General features: G+C 48.2%; 1 protein-coding gene across 2 annotated transcripts; it reads left to right on the forward strand.

Moving 5' to 3' along the window:
- The first annotated feature begins 7,087 nt into the window (after window positions 1-7,087).
- Window positions 7,088-13,844, forward strand: LOC125116289 (carbohydrate-binding protein AQN-1). 2 transcript variants are annotated; one of them, XM_047761378.1, is made up of 5 exons: window positions 7,088-7,164; window positions 9,389-9,418; window positions 10,693-10,828; window positions 12,656-12,843; window positions 13,569-13,844. In XM_047761378.1, exons 1-4 carry the CDS (start codon window positions 7,119-7,121, stop codon window positions 12,840-12,842), a joined length of 399 nt encoding a protein of 132 aa, XP_047617334.1. In that variant the 5' UTR covers window positions 7,088-7,118; the 3' UTR covers window position 12,843; window positions 13,569-13,844. The 2 variants fall into 2 exon arrangements, with proteins under 2 accessions (XP_047617334.1, XP_047617337.1); XM_047761381.1 differs by having other exon boundaries at window positions 13,595-13,844.
- Window positions 13,845-21,057: the final 7,213 nt, after the last annotated feature.

The raw sequence follows: 21,057 nt of genomic DNA on the forward strand, positions 1-21,057 counted from the left end.
GTTTTTTTCTTGTTTTATTCACCAGTGAGAAAACAAGTCATTGTATCTTTGCCCTCAAATACATTTCAATAATTTAAATTAATTCAGATGAAACCATGTACTCCACAGGCGGTACTTTAATTCTTTAATATTCTGGGTTCAATTCATTTCTGGGTAGATGTTAACTATCTTACAGATGTAAGTCTAGAATATTTTCATTAAAGCCATATGGATCACTTAAAAATATATGGTCTTTCATTTCATTTTTTATATGTATCTAAAGCAAAAATATTCAGAATGTCATTCATTAATAAAAACAAGTTCATTTTCCAGGGTGGGGGGGGGTGGAAAAAGAAGAAGCGTCTTGTTTCTGAGGACAAAACAAAGGGTATGTTTTTTGTTTGTCTGTTTTTCCTGCAGAAAGATCCATTCATCTTTCCCACTCCTCAACTTTACCTGAATTTTCCGTCATGTGGGCAGCTCCTTTTAGGGATGTGGTTGGCAAATACAGCTCCTCTAGTCTCGATGGGTGAGTTATGTGGGTCCCCCCTGGCATCTACCTAGAAAAAACAATTCATGGTAAACAGTTCACCAGGAAGCACCTTGATCAGCAGTAGGGAGCAGGGAAAGATGGAGGGATGGAGGTAGGTGATAAACAGGAGGCTGGTGAGCCTGCGAGGGCACGGCTGCCTGAAGCACAGTCCCAGAAGACACTCCAGGTAGCCATGTACACGCCAGAGTCCTCACACCTCCAGGGTGATGGTGAGGCTTTCACAGACCATCTGCTGAGCATGACTGGCCTCTGGTCCTGGGCAACATTGGTATGAGGACGTCTGAGCTGTCCCAGGAGGGGAGGTGGCTTTCATACCTCTGAGAAGCCCTCAGCCAACTGATGCAGGAAATGGGTTTAGTAGATGCAAACTATTACATTTAGAGTGGATAAGCAATGAGGTCCTACTGTACAGCACAGGGAACTCTATCCAGTCTATTGGGATAGACCATGCTGGAAGATAATACGAGAAAGAGAATGTGTGTGTGTGTGTGTGTGTGTGTGTGTGTGTATGTTTATATATATGTACTGGGTCACTATACTGTGCAACAGAAATGAACCAACACTGTAGATCAACTATACCTAATTTATTTTAATTTCTATTCAGAAAATAAAATTCAATCAGATTTATGAGTAGCCCTTAACTGATATTCAATTGCTGTACTTATTCTGGGAAAGAGAAGAATTAATAAAGCAAGCCACTCTTCCAGCTAGATTGATTTCACATACATGCACAAAATATACATATGCATACATATGCATAACCGAGTCTCTTTGCTGTACAGCAGAAATTGGCACAATGTTGTAAATATGCTATACTTTAATAAAAAAAAATTTAAACTAAATATAGAACTAGCATATGATCAAACAATCCCACTCCTGAGCATCTATCCAGAGCAAACCATAATTTTAAAAGATACATACACCTCAGTGTTCATTGCCACACTATTTACAATAGCCAAGACATGGAGATCAAGACAAGTCCATTGACAGATGTATGGATAAAGAAGATGTGGTACATATATACAATGGCATATTATTTGGCCATTAAAAAGAATGAACTTTTGTCTTTTGATATCACTAATGCATGGAATCTAATGAAAATTATACAAAAGAACTTAGTCACAAAACAGAAACAGACTCAAAAATTTCAAAACCAGTGGTGAGAATGTAGGGAAAAGGAAACCCTCGTACACAGTTGGTGGGAATATAGACTGATGCAGCCATTATGGGAAACGGTAAGAACACGTCTCAAAAACTAAAGAGAACTACCAGATAATCCAACAATTATATCCCCCAAACCCACAAAAAACTAAAGGAAAAGAAACATGCAGTCCAATGTTCACAGCAACCTTCTTTACAACTGCCGAGATATGGAAGCAAACTAAGTGTCCCTCAACAGATGAACAAATAAAGCTCAAGATGTGATATATATGTTTATATATACTTAGATGTATGTAGGTATACACGCACAGTGGAATTCTACTCAACCATATAAAGAATGAACTTTTGTCATTTACGGCAGTATGGATAGATTTGTAGGGCATTCTGCTAAGTGAAATAAGTCTGAAGAAGACAAATACTGGATGATATGACTTATAGGTGGAATCTACAAAACAAAACCAACTCGTGTATATCACAAGAAAGAACCAGAATCACAGATAATAGAGAACAAAGAAGTGGTTACCAGTGAGGAGAGAGAAGGGGGAGGGGCACGATAGTGGTAATGGATTAAGACGCACAAACTACTATGCATAAATAAATAAACTACAAGAATATATAGTACCACATGGGGGGTACACTCAACATTTCCTAATAACTCCAAAGGAAATACAACCTTGAAGTTTCTGAATCACGACGCTGCACCCCTGAAACTTATATGGTATTGTATATCAGCTACACCCCAATCTTAAAAAAAGAATGAAATTTTGTCAATTTCAACAACACGGATGCACCTAGAGGGTATTATGCTAAGGGAAATAAGGCAGACAGAGAAGACAAATAGTGTTTGATTTTGCTTACATGTGTAATCTAAGACAAATGAACAACATAAAAAAACAGACCCAGGGCTACAGACAGGTACAGAGAACAACAGGTGGTTGCCAGAAGAGAGGCAGGCGGAGGGGGAAAGGAAAGAAATAAGCCAGGGAGATTAAGAGATACAAACTTGCAGTCACTACATAAATGAATCAGGGGATGAAATTCAGAGTGTAGAGACAGTCAATAACTAAGCAACATCTTTCTATGGTGTGGATGCAACTAGGCTCACTTGGTGATCATTTTGAAATGTGTAGAAATATTGAATCACTGTCATGTGTACCAGGAACTAACCTAGTGCTGTAAGTCAATTATACTTTGAACACAAACAAACGCATTGAAAAAGAAATCACAGAGCTCCCACTGTGGCAGAGCGGAAATGAACCTGACTAGTATCCATGAGGATGAGGGTTTGATCCCTGGCCTTGCTCAGTGGGTCAGCGATCCAGTGTTGCCATGAGCTGCAGTGTAGGTCGCAGATGCAGCTCAGATCCTGTGTTGCTGTGGCTGTGGTGTAGGCTGGCAGCTATAGCTCCGATTCAACCCCTAGCCTGGAAACTTCGATATGTCTCAGGTGTGGCCCTAAAAAGGGGGAAAAAAAGAAAAGAAAAAGAAATCAGATTAATAGTTACCAGAGGCAGAGGATGTGGGGAGGGGGAATTGGGTAAAGGGAGTCCAAATACACAAACTCCCAGTTTTAAAATAAATATGATCTAGAGAACAACACGATAAGTGTAATTAACACTACTGTAGGTTACATAGGAAAGCTGCTGAGGGGATAAATCCCAAGAACTCTCTTCACAAGGAAGAAAAAAATTTCCTATCTCTTTACTTATTGATGTTTATTAAATTTATGGTGATAGTCATTTCATGATGTATGTAAGGAAAATCATTAGGCGGTACCCCTTCAATTTATACAGTCCTGTGTGCCAATCATATCTCAGTAGAACTGGAGGAGAAAAGGGAATACAGTGATCTTATACTAAAATATGATAACAGGTGTCCCCAAATGTATCGAGAGTAAAAAAGTTTTCTGCCCCAAAGCCATGGTGCCAGACAGGCTTACAAGGAAATAGCCCTGCCTATGATTATCATAATCTGATTCAAAATATCTTGGTGGGAGGAAAAAGGCCACCCAACTCATTTTGCAAATGTAGAATAATCTGATGTGAGTATGATCTGATATGCGTGATGGGCAAGGACAGTACAGGAAAGAAAGCTTAGGCAATCTCGTTTATGAATAGAGATGCAAAAGAAGATCCAGTAAAATAGGAGAGAGTAGAACTTTAGGAAAGTGAATTTAGTAGTATAAAAATATCCTATAAAAATCTTAGGGATTATCCTAAGATTGCCAAGGTGATTCAAAAGCAGAAAATCTATTAAAAGTAATTTTTCACATTAAGAGAATGAACCCTGAAATTCATAACAACACCTCAGTGGATGCAGAAACAAATCCAACAAAATGCAAAAGGCATTAATGATGCAAAAAAAAAAAAATCTCCTAGACCCTAGACCCTGAAGGAAACAAGTTTCATTTCATAAAGCACAACTACGAAGAACACCCAGCCAAACATCTCATTTAGAATGGAGACTTCAGAAGGCATTTTAAGTTAAATTTTAAATTCCATTAAAGCTGAGAGTAAGCAGAATGGCTGTCAATATATTCAGTATATGTTGGATTGGAGACTTTAGCCCTTGTCGCCTTTCCTCCGCAAGAAAAGCAGAGCTGGCACTGATGCTCCATCTTGGCAGCAAGAACAGAAGATCGTTTTTGTTCTAATTAGGCTCCCGGAGGAACCTTAGAGACACTTTCTGTCCTGGGATTCCTGGATGTTTGTGCTGCAGTCACTCAAACCCCCACAAACACCTTAAACCAGGGGCACAGGGAGCACTCCTGGGGCGGGAAGGGGCACTTCGGGGTGGCATCGCCCAGGGGCTCGCACTGGCAGCCCCGCCTGCCTCTGGCTCCGCCTCCCTGGGGCGGGGGGCGTCCCATCAGGTGGGGGACCTGGGGACACACCCCTCCCCCTCCCCTGCAGCCACACCTCCCCTGTCCCTTCCCAGCCCATGGGGGGGACACGCCCATTCCTGCAGTGTCACCCACCAGGACAGGAGCCTCCTGGGGACACTCACACCCCTCCACCACCACGGAGGCCCCTTCCCAGAGCTGGGTCTGGGCTCAGCGTCTCCAAGGCCCAGGGGACACGCAGGGGGAGGAGCGCCTGGGAAAAAGGCGGGTCTCTGGCAACGAGGAGGGTCCTGGCTGGGGGGCAGCTCCCAACATGCCCAGCAGACCCTGTGCCCCTTCCCTGAGCCCCAAGCCCGGGCTGGAGGCAGGGGCCGGTCTAGACAGAGGGCGGCTGGCAGGTTGTGATGGGGTGGAGGGCGCTGGGGGGGCCTGGGAGCCAGGATTGAGCACCCCCTCCAGCTGTCAGGAGAAGGTGAGGAGAGCCCTGCAGGGGGCGCCACAGGGGAAGGGCTTGGGAGGGGACCAGGCTGGTTTGGGGCCCTCAGAAACCAGCTGGGACACTTGGGGACAAAGATCTGAGAGACACAACTGCTCTAAAGCTGCTGTTAACCCAGACACTTCCTCAGGAGGGTGTGGTGACTTCAGGACCCTCAGATGATGGTTCCCGAGTGGCCCCTGGAAAAGGGACTGTCCTTTCTGTTTCTCCCCAGGCAGCCCCCCTCCCCACCTGGACGCTGCTGGGAGGACAGCGGGCCTGACACACTAGAGCTGAAGGCAGGCTCCTTGGGCTGGGGGGTGAGATGAGGAGCTGCCTCCCCCCGTGGTCCCAGCCTCTGCTCCATCCGGGCATTTACGTCCACGGGGAGCTCCCGTGTCCTCTCCCCAGACCAGGGCAGGGGGTGTTCTGAGGGCAGGGACTGTGAGGGGCATCTGGGAAGGTCAGGAAAGGGAGTCTGGATGGAGGAGAACGGGGTGGCATTACTGATTTTATTGTAGCAATAATCAGGGGGCTCAAGGGCCGAAGTGGAATTGACCTTGAGAAGGAGGACACGTCCCAAGCGGCCTCCCCTGCGGTCATCAGGCAGGAGGCCCGAGGGAGCAGGTGGCTGAGGGCGGCCTCCCTGGTTCTGCAGGAGGTGCGAGGCTGCTCTACCCTGGGGACCTGAGGGCCCCTGTAAGAGAGAAGTGGGTGGGAGAGGACAGGAAGTCCTCCCCTGGCCCTTAGAGAAAGGTGAGTGATGGACGTGTAATGGAAAATTGGATTCCCAGGTGTCCTAGCAGTTGAAGATTTGGTATTGTCACTGCTATGGCTTGGGCTTGATCCCCGGCCCAGGAACTTCTGCATGCCACAGGCACAGCCAAAAAAAAAAGTAATAGAGAGCTGGCCAAAAATATGGATAAATCCGTATTTCACAAAAAAGCAGCAGTTGAACTAGGTGCATAAGAAAGGAGATGAAGTCCACAGGCAGCAGGAGAAATACGTATTTTAAAAAGATTTATTATTTTGAAGCTTTCTATTCAGCAAGGCATTTGGAAAGACTGGTAAAATTCAGAGTCGTTTAATGTCGGCACAATGGGCTCTCTTGCCTCCTGGCTGGCGTGTAGGTGGTGACGGTCCTTGGAGGCTGTTGGTGGCCATGGCTTTTCATGGTTGAATGACTTCCGTTCTAGAGGCAGACCGTGATTTATTTATCCCTTCAGCAGTGCATGGACCTTTGGCTGTCTCTCCTCTCTTTCTTTTTGGAGTAATTCTGCTGTGAATATTCCCGGAAATTTCCTGTGTGGACCCGAGTCTTCATTTCCTTGGGGAAACACCTGGTGGAAAACCCTGTGACAGGTGCTGAGAACCTGCTCAACTGTCTTGCACTTGCAGGTCTGCTGGGTTCTTGTAACTGGGGAGCTCTCAGGGACAGAGCCATGTGGTCTCAGTATAAATAGGGAAGTGGCGACACCTGCACACGTGTCATCCTTGTGGACACGCCCACACACAGGGGTGTGCACTGCAGCTGCCCCGCCAGTGCCGACCCACACCTGGAGCAGACTGGGGGCTCTTTGTGTGGCTTTGCCCTGAGGGACACGGGACGGCTCTTAGAGAGACCAGGCAGCCCGGGAACTCAGACCTGATTCAGCCACTGTCACCCTGTGACGCTGGACGAGTGCCTTGGTCTCTATGGGTCTTCTTAGTTCCTGTCCTGTCCAGGGTGGTGTGAGGCTCATGCAGGTTCACGGAGGTGAAAGTGCAGTAGCTTAACCCCTGGCAGGGCGGCTCCCCAACAGGAAGGAGGTCCTGGTGCTTGTGGCCAGTCTGTTACCCTTCATCCAGGATGACAGAAAGGGGACAAGAAGAGAAGAAAGCAGGCCTTGTGTCCCAGCCTAGATGGGGAAGGACCCAGTGAGAAAGGCCAGGGTGCTGAGCAGGCACCCCTCCCTCTGAGCAAGCCAAGGCCCCCAGCACCTCAGCCCCTGCAGCCCTGCTGGCCTGGGCCCCAGGGGGAGGGAGGAGATCAGGTTGCAGCGGCTGGTCTATATAGCCCCAGCCTCCAGGGCCAGGCTCACTGCTGAGGCTGGGGCCAGGCTGCTGAGATGAAGCTGGGCAGCGCCATCCCCTGGGCCTTACTGCTCAGTACAGGTGAGGCGGGCCCCGCCCTTGCTCCTGGCCCCTCTCTGCTTCCTCTGCAGCTCAGGGGGTCTGTGCAGGGTGCTTGGTGCAGACCCAGAAGCTCTGGGGGTGACAGTCTGCAAGGCACTCCCCTCCAACAAGACGCCTGCCTCACGCTGGGTGGGGAGGAGGGGGCCAACAGCCTGGCTATGACCCTGGGTTTGGAAACCCTTTCAGGGCCCCTGTGTCCTTGGGTTCCCCTGGGCTCCCTGCCCTCCCTGCCCCCTCCCTCCTGCCTTAACACAAGTCCCAGGATGCCCTGGGGGGGGGCAGCCAGGGCTCAGCCCAGACCTGGATGAGGAGGTGAAGCAGAGGAGCTTGGGCTTTGGGGTGTTCTCAGCGGGGTGACTATGTGGGTGCTGGAGGGGGGACCCTGGCTTGACCTGAGGGCCGGGGGCATCTGAGGGGGAAGCGGGGCCCCTGGAGAAGCCCCCGGCAGGTGGAGGTGCTCTGCCTCTGCCCTAGGATGAGACTTGGCAGCAAGACATGCTGAGGAATGAGGAGTGGGAAGCAGCAGCTCCCAGCAGGGGCTGAGGCTGTGCTGACAGGGACAGTCCCTCCCCTGCAGGGGGCTGGGCTCTGGGACTGCCCGGACCCCCCCAGGGAGACCCGCTCTGATTGTGGATGCTGGGAGGGGCACGGGCGCCCATTCTTCAGGGAAGCATCTGCCTGCGGTTCCCTGCTGCTCTCTGTGCAGTTCTGTCCCCCTCATCCTCTGCCCCCTTTTCTGCTCAGGCGCCTCTTCTCATCTGTCCTCACTCTCCTCCCTCCTCCCCCTCCCCCTGCTCACCTTTGCCCTTTGCACTCAGCTCAGGGGCTGCCCCCTCCCCAGGCTCTCCTCCTCCTCCTTGTTCGCCCCCCTCCCCAGGCAGAGGACTGTGGGTGGTGACAGGAGCCATGGGGGCCAAGGGGAAGGGCAGGTGTGAGCTCAGGTCCCTGTCGGCCTCCATTCCAGGCTCATGGGCTGAGGACCTGCCTCTCTTCCAGGTTCAGGTGGAGTTGTTCTGGGTTTTGGGCAGCTTTTATGGAGAATCAGGTCCATCAGGGCCCTTCCTGCATCTGCTGTTTCTCAAGTGCCTTCAGTTCAAGTCATCAGTTTGCCAGAGTGTTATATTCGGGGTCACACATCCCAAACTCACACAAGGGGCTGCACGTTTTCTATGTTTTGAAGCCTGGACCTGAGACTCTCAGCAGGGAGTTCACAATGGATGTGGGCCTATCGAGAGACACCCTGTGAAGTGATGGGATGTCTCTGTTCTGCAATTGAGACTTGCTGTAAGGCCAACCTTGATTTACGTTTTTGAGAGCAGCCGTGGTAGACACCCCAATGTGGGGAGGTTTCCCTGGTGCTCCCTGATCCAATGCACCTTATGTTCCAGGAGGGGCAGCTGGAGATGGACTGTCAGTGTCCTGGTTGACATTTATGCTCTTTTTTTTTAAATGGCCTCACTTGTGGCATATGGAAGCATATGGAAGTTCCCAGGCTAGGGGTCGAATTGGACCTGCAGCTGCCAGCCTATGCCACAGCCACGCCAGATCTGTGCCCACTTGTCACCTCAGAAGCACAAGCCACCGTGCAGGGAGCCCTCACAAGCTGTGTGATTGCCATCACGACCCTTGATCCAAGCACCCAATTTGGGTCCATGACAAAGTGAAACTCCCACGCATTCAGAGGGTTCCTGGAGTTGAAAATTTTATTCAGAATTTTTATTGTAATCAGTTGAAAATTTTATTCAGAGTTTTTATTGTAATCTCAAATTCATCATTGGTCTCCAAGAATAGGCAAGAAATGTTCAGGTTCTTTAAGGGCGACCAATCATCTTGGTTTATGGGAGAAAAGACCATGGGTGCTGAGACCAGGAAATTCCCCAGGCTTATGGGACAAGTCCGTCCCCCTCCTGAGAGCTGACTTTTCTGACTGCGGCTCCAGAGAGGGCAGGTGACGGTTCCACTGAGTGGGGCTGGACTAGCAAGGAGACCACAGCTGAAGGCGTGAGATTTGGAGGCTGAGCCCCAGACCCTCCGCCCGCCCTTCGCCTGTGAGACCAGGACGGTCCCCGGGATGAGGACAGTGACGTCTCTCCCCTTGCTCAGACCATCCCGGGCGGGCGCTCGGGTCCTCTTCCCCGGAGTGTGCAGTTTCCGTCTCTAACTGCCCGTTGTCGTGGTGTTTTTCTGTTTTGGTGTCTTTCAGCCACACTGGTTTCAGGTGCACGGAACAGAAGTAAGTGCTGACAACGTTACGTCCCCACGTCCCCTCCTCACACAGAGATGTGCTCGGAGCTCGAACACACACGGCTGCTCCACAAGGGAATCCAATGTACCAGGAACCCGTTTGGCCAAAAGACCGTGGTTTTCCCCACCTAACAGTCTGCTTCGGTCTTAACCATCCCTAAGCCCACCTCCCCAGGCCTCTGAAGACCCCGACCCGCCCCTCTCCCGAGCCAGCAGCAGCTCAGGGGGAAAGGAGAAGGAGCCTGGTCTCCGCAGCGCAGGCGTCACAGGGGAGGGAGCCCCCCAAGTGGCTGGACTCAGGAGGCCGAGGGGCGGCACCACGTTCAGGGTCAGAAATGGGACCTCGAGGGAGAGGACAGGGGTCATGGTGAGGGGTCGGGGCAGAGGGCGGGGGCGTCTCCTGTCGGGGCAGGAGGAGGCAGAGTGGGGGTGCACCTGGGGTCCCAGGTCCAGGCCTGGCTGAGCCCCTCAGCGCCTGAGCTCCGCAGGGGCCCCAGGCCTGGGGCAGTGCCCTCTGTCTGCTCACTCCCAGATGTGAGCTGGGGCATCGCTGAGCAGGCGCTGCAGCCCCTCCGTGCAGGTCCCCACAGTGAGTGGGGCTCAGGCTCTGAGGGGTTAGGGTCCTTTGGGGCAGGAGACTCGCTTCCTGCTCATTCTCTGGCTGCAGGAGGATGCCCTGCAGGGGGTCAGGCTGAGGGCTCTGTCTCCATGGGCTCACCTCCCGTTGGAGACACTGTCAATGACAATGAATGGTTTGCTGAAGAAGCAATAAATTCTTCTATTTTCAGTGGTCAAAAGAAATAGTACTAATGGGTATTTTTCTTTATAATTTTTTTTTAGGGCCGCACCTGCGGCATATGGAGGTTCCCAGGCTAGGGGTCAAATCGGAGCTACAGCTGTCAGCCTACACCACAGCCACAGCAATGAGGGATCCAAGCCACATCTGCAGCCTGCACCATAGCTTATGGCAACACTGGATCCTTAACCCCCTGAGGCCAGGGATCGAACCCACATCCTCATGGATCCTAGTCAGGTTTTTTAACCTCTGAGCCATGAACAGAACGCCCCCTCTAAGATTCTGAAAAGAGTAAAACGTTAAAACCGTGTTGTTGTGCATCATTAGACTTGGAGGATGGATGCTGGGTTGTGACTGGTGGACGTGGAGAAAGGACAATCCACAGGGCTGCAGGGCTCAGGGATGGCGCAGCCTCCCCAGGGGCCAGGTGCTGCTTCTGGGCACCTGAACCCTCTCTCCCGTTGCAGGGCCTCATGAATGTGGGGGTGTCCTCAGAGACCTCTCTGGAAGGATCTCCACTTATGAAGGGCCAAAAACTGATTGCATCTGGACCATCCTGGCAAAACCGGGCAGCAGAGTTTTTGTGGCAATACCATATCTCAAGTGAGTGCTCAGGGCGTGAGTTTCCTTGGCTGATGTTGTCATTTTATGGAAAGGGGTGGCTCTTGGCTTCCTCCAGCTCACCCTGAACCATCCCGCACACTCATCCACATGCATCCTGACTTCCTTCCTCTCCCCCTGGACACCCTTCAGTGGCCCCTGCCCGCTGGATGAAGTTTGCTCTCCTTACATGGACCTTCCCAGCCCTCATGACACCCCTGGATCCCCCCTCCCTTCTCACCTCTTCCCCTCCCCCACCCTCTCTGAGCTGAGCCATCGCACCCTGAGCTGGGGACCCAGCACCCTGTGGGGCAGCTCTGAGCCTTTGCTCCCACGGTCCCCTCGGCCCGGAATCATCCCCCACCTCTTCCTGACTCACCTGCCTGCTGCTTAGAGGCCTCATTTTCTGTTTCATGATTTTACTCAAGGACATACCCGATACCCCTTTTCTGACTCCATCTATAGGAGGACAGATTTTTCTCTGATTTGTCTGCATCCATGATTCCAGGCAAGACTCTGGGTGGAATTCACAGCATTATATTATTCCTATCAAGTCTTGGTCTGCCTTTCCTGGAATGGGAGACTTTAAAAAAAAAAAAAAAACAATGAATGAATTTATGATTGTAAGAATAAATAAACAGTTGAAATAGTGAATGAAATATAAAGGTCTTAGAGGAATTACCAATGTAGCAATAAGTTGCAGTGTTTCTATACTAGGTTTGTTTTCATAGATTTTAACATGGAAGCTTCATTTCCATCAGTTTCAGACCAAGTGACCTAGGTGACAGTGGTGGCTGAGCTGGTTCCGGTTACCTTGTAACTCAGGACTCCTGCCCCTCCAGACATAGGGCGAGGACCTCCACCAGGCTCAGGGGCTGCTCGGCAGCATGAGGACAACTAGAGATGCTGCCTCACAGCAGGGCTGACACCGTCTCCCCAGACCACATCAGGGTGAGGGGGTCAGGTGTTATCATTTTCATTATCAAAAGCATCACCATTTCTAGAAGGGTCAGAGGGACGGGTTATTCTGAAAACTTCCCCTTATTGTCCAGTGGACTTTTGCAAAGACTGATTTTGGATCTGACCATCCTTGGCTCCAAGAAAGGAATCAGTCTGTCCCAGAGCAAAGTGGTATAAAGTCAGCCAAGTGTGTGTCCTGGTGAGACGTCCCTGCCGTGTCCTGCTTTAGCCCAGAGAGGCCCGGGCCCCTCCTGTGTGGGGGACACGCTGGTGGCTAAGTGAGGATGACAGGCTGGGGTCGGGTCTGAGGGGCAGGAGACAGAGACGGGAGGCCTGAGCAGGAGGGTGACCATCCACGTGCACTTGGCCCAAGCACGTGGAGGTGGACGCCCCTCTCGCCTCTGCTGGTCCTGGAGGCCAAGCTGGGGGGCTGGGCCCCATGTATCGGGATGCAGGGGGGAACCAGCAGTGGTGTCACATGTCATGTCTGAGGCCTCACCTGACACAGTGGCTGCTGCCCAAGGAAACACTCCACGGGGTGGGCTGTGTCGTGACGCTCAAGTGGCCTGAGGGACAGTGACTCCTGATCCCAGCATCCTGCGTGGGCTTCCCTGAGCCATAAGTGGGGCTGCCCAGGGGATGTGGGAGTCCCCTGCAGCCCAGGTGGAGGCAAGTCCTCAGGGGGAGGCGGGAGGGCCCTGGGCGACTGTCCCCTCTTCCGAAGGCTGACTCTCCTTCCCTGGGGGCCACCAGGCCTGGAAGGTCTGCTGAGCAAAGGGGGGTGACTGTGTCGAGTCCCAGGAGGGGGCGGCTGCCTGCAGGAGGGACCAGGATCCCAATGCCGATGCTGCCTTTCCCTCTGCCCACCAGCCTCGCCTGCGGAAAGGAGTATGTGGAAGTCCAAGATGGACTGCCAGGTGCTGGTAATTATGGGAAGCTCTGTTCAGGTATAGGCCTCACCTATCAATCTTCTTCCAATGCCTTGAGCATCAAGTACAGCAGAACGGCTGGCCACCTGGCATCTTCTTTTGACATATATTACTATGGGGATTCATAAGGTATGTGTCAGGGGGCAGGATGCCTGCTCATGCACCTTCTCCAGTTGGTGCATGGCTGTGTGGGAGCTGGGTGTGAGGCTGCCTACATGATGTTAGATAAGATTGGCCATCCCTGGGTGGGGACGTCCGTGCGATCAGTGAGCCTCTGCGGAAACAGACACCAGTTCTATCGCAGCATCTCTGTCTCCCTGATCTTGGGAGTGGGAAGACCAGACATGAGAATTCTTTAACAAATTTTATTTTTCCATTGATAGTGTCTCAGATTTCCCCCCAATATAATATTTCCCTTTCTTGATCTTATAGCAAAACCTTTGATACTTTAGTGTATATATTTAAAATGTGTAATGCACATAGTATGCTATACTAAATGTGTATTTAGCAGATATGTATATATATTGCAGATGTTGATAAGTAACAAAGATACATGGTTATGGGAGAAGGTACATATGTGGCATACTATATGAAATGTACATTATGTTCACTATATAAATATTAATATTAATTATAATTTATATATTATAATATACTACATAATATTAATATATTAATGTATTATGTGATATACACTCTAAATATATAACCCAGGAAAAACCAGACACAGTGCCTCAAAATTGTGTCTTTTATATCTAATGATAGCTGAATTCTCCCCCAACTTATTAATTCAAAGAAAATGCTAGTTAAATTGACTTAACCAAAATCTACTTCAACTGCTCTCCATCTGACAGATTAGTGATCTTTGCCTCACACCTAGGGGTGGACAATCATTGCAAATGAGAACAATCTTCCTTGAAGACTTCCAGAATCAACTGACCATGAGAAGAGACATCTCCTGGTCATCTATCTGGTCACTCCATCAACACTCCCACCCCAACCTCTCCAGTCTTCTGTCTCTTCCCTGCAAGAGTAAATTTCTTACTCGTGAGCTTTCGATGTTGCCAGTCTCGTGGTTTGATCATTCTGCTAATTGCTATAAACATTTTGAATAAAGGCTCTTTATCTGAGCCTGAGTTTGTTTGTTTGTTGTGTTTTGTTTGTTTGTTTGTTTGTTTGTTTTAGTTTAAATTGGACAAGTTGGATCCTCAGGCATCAGTAAGAGTGGTTGGAACCCATTGTGAAGGTCTTCAAAATAAGAGGGATTCTCATTTGTTTGAGGCTTGCCTATTTTTCTTGCCTGCCCAAGAAAAACTTCTACCCACGCAGAAAGGGGATGCTATCCTGGCTTTCTGCTAAACTTTCTGGCCATGTGGCGGATGATAAAAGACATTAGGTGATGATGTGTTAAATTTCCTCTGATTCCCACTAGCCAACAGTAGATTTTACTACACTGGGGTCTCCTAAAAAGTTATGAAAAGAATAAAAGTAAAGCCCACATTATTTGTGGGGTCATCAGACTCAGGCTACATTTTCCTGCAGTACGTGACATTCGTAGGATCAAAAAGCATAGCAGGAGTTCCCGTCGTGGCGCAGTGGTTAACGAATCCGACTAGGAACCATGAGGTTGCGGGTTCAGTCCCTGCCCTTGCTCAGTGGGTTAACGATCTGGCGTTTCCGTGAGCTGTGGTGTAGGTCGCAGACGAGGCTCGGATCCCGCGTTGCTGTGGTTCTGGCGTAGGCTGGCGGCTACAGCTCCGATTCGACCCCTAGCCTGGGAACCTCCATATGCCGCAGGAGCGGCCCAAAGAAATAGCAAAAAGACAAAAAAAAAAAAAAAAAAAAGCATAGCATCCTTCTGAATAGCACAACCCCCAAAGCTGAAGTTACCCTCAACTGTATGCCCTCTTATTTCCTTTGGAGATCTGAAGGTTTGAGGGTCTCTTCGCAAACTTTTGGGCAGGGCCACCAACTCCCTGTAGAACAACATTACAAGTGTCTGAACTATCCTGATGAGAACAACTCAGAGAGGCATAATGGGATTTTGTTTTCTCAAACGAGTTCTCAGGAGGTGGGTTTTCTTTGCTTATGGTATAGATTCTAGGAAAGAGTCTATCTTGGTCTCTTCTACTTCATCCTCTGCCATCCAGCACAAGCACCTAAACACAATCCAAATTCCATTTTCACTTCCCTTTGAAAGCACATCTATGGATTCAAGTATTCGATATTCTGAAAAAACTAAAACTGAAGACATTAAGACAGCTGTTAACAAACCCAACTAGGATCCATGAGGATGTGGGTTCCATCCCTGGCCTCGCTCAGTGGGTTAAGGATCTGGCGTTGCTGTGAGCTGTGGTATAAGTAACAGACAGCTCAGATCCTGTGTTGCTGTGTCTGTGTTGTAGGTTGGCAGCTGTAGCTCCAATTCAACCCCTAGCCTGGGAGCTTCCATATACTGTGGGTTCGGCCCTAAAAAAACAAACAAACAAACAAACAAAAAAACAAACAAACGAAATAAGAGTAGTTGCTAAAACAATCAGTAGTGTTCATCAGTGGAGGGGTAGTGATGAGTATGTGGAGCATGGAGGATTTTTGGTCCCATGAAAATATTCTGTAAAATGTAATATTATAATGATGGGTATATATCATTATACTTTTGTCCAAACCCTTAGTTGTTCAATATCAAGAATGAACCCTTATTAAACTATGGACTTCAGATGATTATGATGTTTCAATTTTGATTCAGCAATTGTAACACTTTTTCCATTCTGGTGAGTGATGATGATAATACAGGGGGCTGTTCATTTGTGAGGCGTGGGGTATGTGAAAAATCTTTGCACCTCTCTCTCAAGTTTACTGTGCAGCTGAAAATATTTTTTCAAAGTCTCATTAAAACAAGGGTAATGGGACAGACTTCTTTAAAAATATGTTTTATCTATTCATTAATTCTTTGATCCAACAAGTATTTATTGTTTGCCTAAAAAATGGAATTACTAACCATAATTCCTGACAGTTTTATAAAGAAATATAAATCTCAACAAAGTGGGTATAAAGGGAACATACCCCAACATAATAAAGGTCATATGTGAGAAGCCCATCATACTCAGGGGTGGAAAGCTGAAAGTGTTTCCTCTAAGATCAGAAACAAGGCAAGGATGCCCACTGTCATCACTTTTATTCAATGCAGTATTAGAATTCCTAGCCACACCAATCAGACAAGAAACAGACATAAAAGGAAACCAAATTGGAGTTCCCATTATGACACAGTGGTTAACAAATCTGACTAGGAACCAAGAGGTTGCGGGTTCGATCCCTGACCTTGCTCAGTGGGTTAAGGATCTGGCATTGCCATGAGCTGTAGTGTGGATCACAGACTCAACTCGGATCCCGCATTGCTGTGGCTTCTGGTGTAGGCCAGCAGCTACAGCTCCAATTCAACCCCTAGCCTGGGAAACTCCATATGCCACGGGAGCAGCCTAAGAAATGGCAAAAAGACAAAAAAAAAAAAAAAAAAAAAAGAAAAAGAAACGAAATTGGAAGGGAAAAAGTAAAACTGTCATTCTTTCTAGATGACATCATAGTGTGCATAGCAAATCTAAAGACTCCATCCAAGTAACACTAGAACTCATCAATGACTTTGGTAAAGTTTCAGGGTACAAAATTAATGTACAGGAGTTCCCTGGTGGCTCAGCTGGTGAAGGATCTGGCATTGTCACTGCTATGACTTGGGTTGCTGCTGTGTTGTGGGTTTGATCCCTGGCTCAGGAGCTTCCAATCCATGAACATGGTATATCTTTCCATCTATTTGTGTTGTCTTCAGTTTCTTTCATTAGTGCCTTATAGTTTTCTGAGTACAGGATTTTTACCACTTGAGGTTTATTCTTAGGTATTTTATTCTTTTTAATATGATTGTGAATAGGATTGTTTTCTTAATTTCCCTGATAGTTTGTTGTTAGTGTATATGAGTGAAACATATTTCTGTATATTAATTTGGGGTTTTTGTTTGTTTTTTGGCTGCACCTATAGCATGCAGAAGCTAGGCCAGCAGCTATAGCTCTGATTCGATCCATAGCCTGGGAACTTCCATAAGCCATGGATGTGGCCCTAAAAAGACAAAAATAATAAAAAATTAAAATATATAAACAACTTATTCAACTCCGTATCAAAAAACAAACCACCTGATTTAAAAATGGGCAGAAGACCTGAATAGATATTTTTTCAAAGACACACAGATTGCCAACAGGCAAAGGAAAAGATGCTCAACATCATTAATCATTGGAGAAATGCAAATAAAACCCCCAAGAGATATCACATCACACCTCTCAGAATGACTATCATCAAAAAGACAACAAATAACAAATGTTGACAAGAATATAGAAAAAAGGAAATCCTCATATACAGTTGGTGGGAATGTAAATTGGTGCAGCCATTATGGGGAACAGTATAACTACTTCTCAAGAAACTAAAAAGAGAACTACTAAATAATTCAACAATTCCACTCCTGGGTATGTATATCACCCTGCATAAACCTACAAAAAAACTAAAGGCAAAGATACATTCAGTACAATGTTCATTGAAGAATTATTTATAATTGCCAAGATATGGAAGCAAACTAAGTGTCCCTCAACAGATGAGTAGCTAAAGAAGCTGTGAATGGAATACTACTCAGCCATAAAAAAGAATGAACTTTTGTCACTTGCAGCAACACAAATGGACTTGTAGGGTATTCTGCTAAGTGAAATAAGTCAGACAGAAAAAGACAGATAGTTTATGATATCCCTAAGTGCAGAATCTAAAAAATAAAAGTAACCAATGTACATAATAAGAAAGAAACAGACTCAGAGATAGAGAACAAAATAGCGGTTACCAGTGAGGTGAGAAAAGGGGGAAGGAGCATGATAAGGGTAATGGATTAGGGGGTGGAAACTGTTATGCATAAGTACATAAGCTACAAGGATATATAGTAAAATGTGGGGCAATACTCAACATTTTATAATAACTCCAAATGAAATACACCCTTTAAAATTGTGAATCGCTATGCTGTACACCTGAAACTTACATTTATCATACATTAGCTATGCCTCACAAACAAACGCATTGAAAAATAAATCAGATTAAAGTTTACCAAAGGCAGTGGGTGTGGGGAGGGTGAATTGGATGAAGGAAATCCAAAGGTTCAAACTCCCAGTTTTAAAATAAATATAAGTTAAGAAAAAAATTGTTCCTATGTCTTTAATATAGTTATCTATATGAGTTGAGGGGTATACACCAAACTTATTGTGAGAGTCATTTCATGACGTGTGTAGGGAAAATCATTCTGCTGTACTCCTTAAATAAAAACAGTCCTGCATGCCAATTTTATTTTGACAAAACTGGAGAGGAAAAAAAGGTAATACAGTCATCTTAAAATTAAAATAGGCTGACAGATGCCCTGACATGGATCCAGAGAATGAAAAAAAAAAAAAAAAGTTTTCTGGTCCAAAAGACCATAGTTCCAGACAATTTTACAAGGAAATACCACTGCCTTCAATCATTGTTATCTTATTCAAAATATCTTAGTGGAAGGAAAAAGGCCACTCAACTCATTTTACAAATTTAGAATAATCTGCTATAAGTAAAATCTGATATGAGTAATGGGCAAGAACAGTACAGGAAAGAAATGTTTGGCAATCTAGTTTATGAATATAGATGTACAATAAAATCAGATAGAATAGGAAGTTCCCGATGTGGCTCGGTGCGTTAAGAACTTGATTAATATCCATGAGGATGTGGGTTTGATCCCTGGCCTTGCTCAGTGGGTTAAGGATCCAGAGTTGCCACAAGCTACAGTGTAGGTCACAGATGAGGCTCAGATCCAGTATTGCTGTGGCTGTGACGTAGGCTGGCAGGTGCAACTCTGATTTGACCCCTAGCCCGGGGAAATGCATTATGCCCTAAAAAGAAAAAATTAAAAAAAAAAATAGAATAGGACAGAACTTTGTAACAGAATTTGGTAGTATAAAAATATTCTTAAAAAGTAAGAATTTATACTAAGGATGAAAAGATAAATCAAAAATCAGAAAATCTATTAAAGCAATTTCTGATTGATAGAATAAGCACTGAAATTCATATTAATATCTCAAATGATACAAAAAAGATTCGATTGAACCCGACTGAATCGCTGTGGATGATGTAAGCAAACTCTTTGACACTGGTCATGAGAGGAAACAAGTTTAATGTCATAAACTCAGCTATTAAAAATACTCCAGCAGGAGTTCCCGTCGTGGCGCAGCGGTTAACGAATCCGACTAGGAACCATGAGGTTTCGGGTTCGATCCCTGCCCTTGCTCAGTGGGTTAAGGATCCGGCATTGCCGTGAGCTGTGGTGTAGGTTGCAGACGCGGCTCGGATTCCGAGTTGCTGTGGCTCTGGTGTAGGCCGGTGGCTACAGCTCCGATTGGACCCCTAGCCTGGGAATCTCCATATGCCGCGGGAGCGGCCCAAGACCAAGAAATAGCAAAAAGACCAAAAAAAAAAACAAAACAAAAAAACAAAACAAAACTCCAGCAAAACATCTTTCCTGTTGAGATTTCAGAAGCGCTCCGTTGATGTCAAGAGCAGGACCCACTGGCTATCACCAGTCGTAAACACTGGTATTGGAGGCTTTGGCCATTTAGCCCTTTCTCCACAGAAAAGCAAAGCTGTAGCAGGTCCCCTCAGCTTGTGGGGCTGGAACACAAAATAGACTCCTCTTGTTCTTTAGCAACTTAGAAGCACTTTCTGTCCTGGGATTCCTGGACCTGGAAGGGGGGATGTTTGTGCTGCAGTCACTCAAACCCCCACAAACACCTTAAACCAGGAGCACAGGGAGCACTCCTGGGGCGGGAAGGGGCACTTCGGGGTGGCATCGCCCAGGGGCTCTGCACTGGCAGCCCCGCCTGCCTCTGGCTCCGCCTCCCTGGGGGGGCATCCCATCAGGTGGGGGACCTGGGGGCACAGCCCTCCCCCTCCCCTGCAGCCACACCTCCCCTGTCCCTTCCCAGCCCATGGGGGGGACACGCCCATTCCTGCAGTGTCACCCACCAGGACAGGCGCCTCCTGGGGACACTCACACTCCTCCACCACCACGGAGGCCCCTTCCCAGAGCTGGGTCTGGGCTCAGCGTCTCCAAGTCCCAGGGGACACGCAGGGGGAGGAGCGACTGGGAAAATGGCAGGTCTCTGGCAACGAGGAGGGTCCTGGCTGGGGGGCAGCTCCCAACATGCCCAGCAGACCCTGTGCCCCTTCCCTGAGCCCCAAGCCCGGGCTGGAGGCAGGGGCCGGTCTAGACAGAGGGCGGCTGGCAGGTTATGATGGGGTGGAGGGCGCTGGGGGGGCCTGGGAGCCAGGATTGAGCACCCCCAGCTGTCAGGAGAAGGCGAGGAGAGCCCTGCAGGGGGCGCCACAGGGGAAGGGCTCGGGAAGGGACCAGGCTGGTTTGGGGCCCTCAGAAACCAGCTGGGACACTTGGGGACAAAGATCTGAGGGACGCAAATGCTCTAAGGCTGCTGTTAACCCAGACACTTCCTCAGGAGGGTGTGGTGACTTCAGGACCCTCAGACGTTGGTTCCCGAGTGGCCCCTGGAAAAGGGACTGTCCTTTCTGTTTCTCCCCAGGCAGCCCCCCTCCCCACCTGGACGCTGCTGGGAGGACAGCGGGCCTGACACGCTAGAGCTGAAGGCAGGCTCCTTGGGCTGGGGGGTGAGATGAGGAGCTGCCTCCCCCCGTGGTCCCCGCCTCTGCTCCATCCGGGCATTTACGTCCACGGGGAGCTCCCGTGTCCTCTCCCCAGACCGGGGCAGGGGGTGTTCTGAGGGCAGGGACTGTGAGGGACATCTGGGAAGGTCAGGAAAGGGAGTCTGGATGGAGGAGAACGGGGTGGCATTACTGATTTTATTGTAGCAATAATCAGGGGGCTCAAGGGCCGAAGTGGAATTGACCTTGAGAAGGAGGACACGTCCCAAGCGGCCTCCCCTGCGGTCATCAGGCAGGAGGCCTGAGGGAGCAGGTGGCTGAGGGCGGCCTCCCTGGTTCTGCAGGAGGTGCGAGGCTGCTCTACCCTGGGGACCTGAGGGCCCCTGTAAGAGAGAAGTGGGTGGGAGAGGACAGGAAGTCCTCCCCTGGCCCTTAGAGAAAGGTGAGTGACGTAAGTGTAATAGAAAATCAACCAAAATATGTTCGAACATGAATTTCAAAAAGAGCTTCATCTGGACTAAAAACAAAAAGAGGCAAGACCCCTGGCAACTGGGAAAATACACAGTTTAAAACTTAGGTATTAGAGCTTACATATTTATCAGTAAGGAAATTTGTAAATTCAGTAAAATA

The sequence above is a fragment of the Phacochoerus africanus genome, chromosome 15 (assembly GCF_016906955.1).
Source record: "Phacochoerus africanus isolate WHEZ1 chromosome 15, ROS_Pafr_v1, whole genome shotgun sequence".
NCBI classification, from domain to species: domain Eukaryota; kingdom Metazoa; phylum Chordata; class Mammalia; order Artiodactyla; family Suidae; genus Phacochoerus; species Phacochoerus africanus.

Coding starts and splice junctions, on each gene's coding strand:
- LOC125116289 (XM_047761378.1), top strand. CDS start 7,119: ATGAAGCTGGGCAGCGCCATCCCCTGGGCCTTACTGCTCAGTACAG. Junction 9,419..10,692: donor TTCAGGTGCACGGAACAGAA/GTAAGTGCTGAC, acceptor CTCCCGTTGCAG/GGCCTCATGAATGTGGGGGT. Junction 10,829..12,655: donor GTGGCAATACCATATCTCAA/GTGAGTGCTCAG, acceptor TCTGCCCACCAG/CCTCGCCTGCGGAAAGGAGT.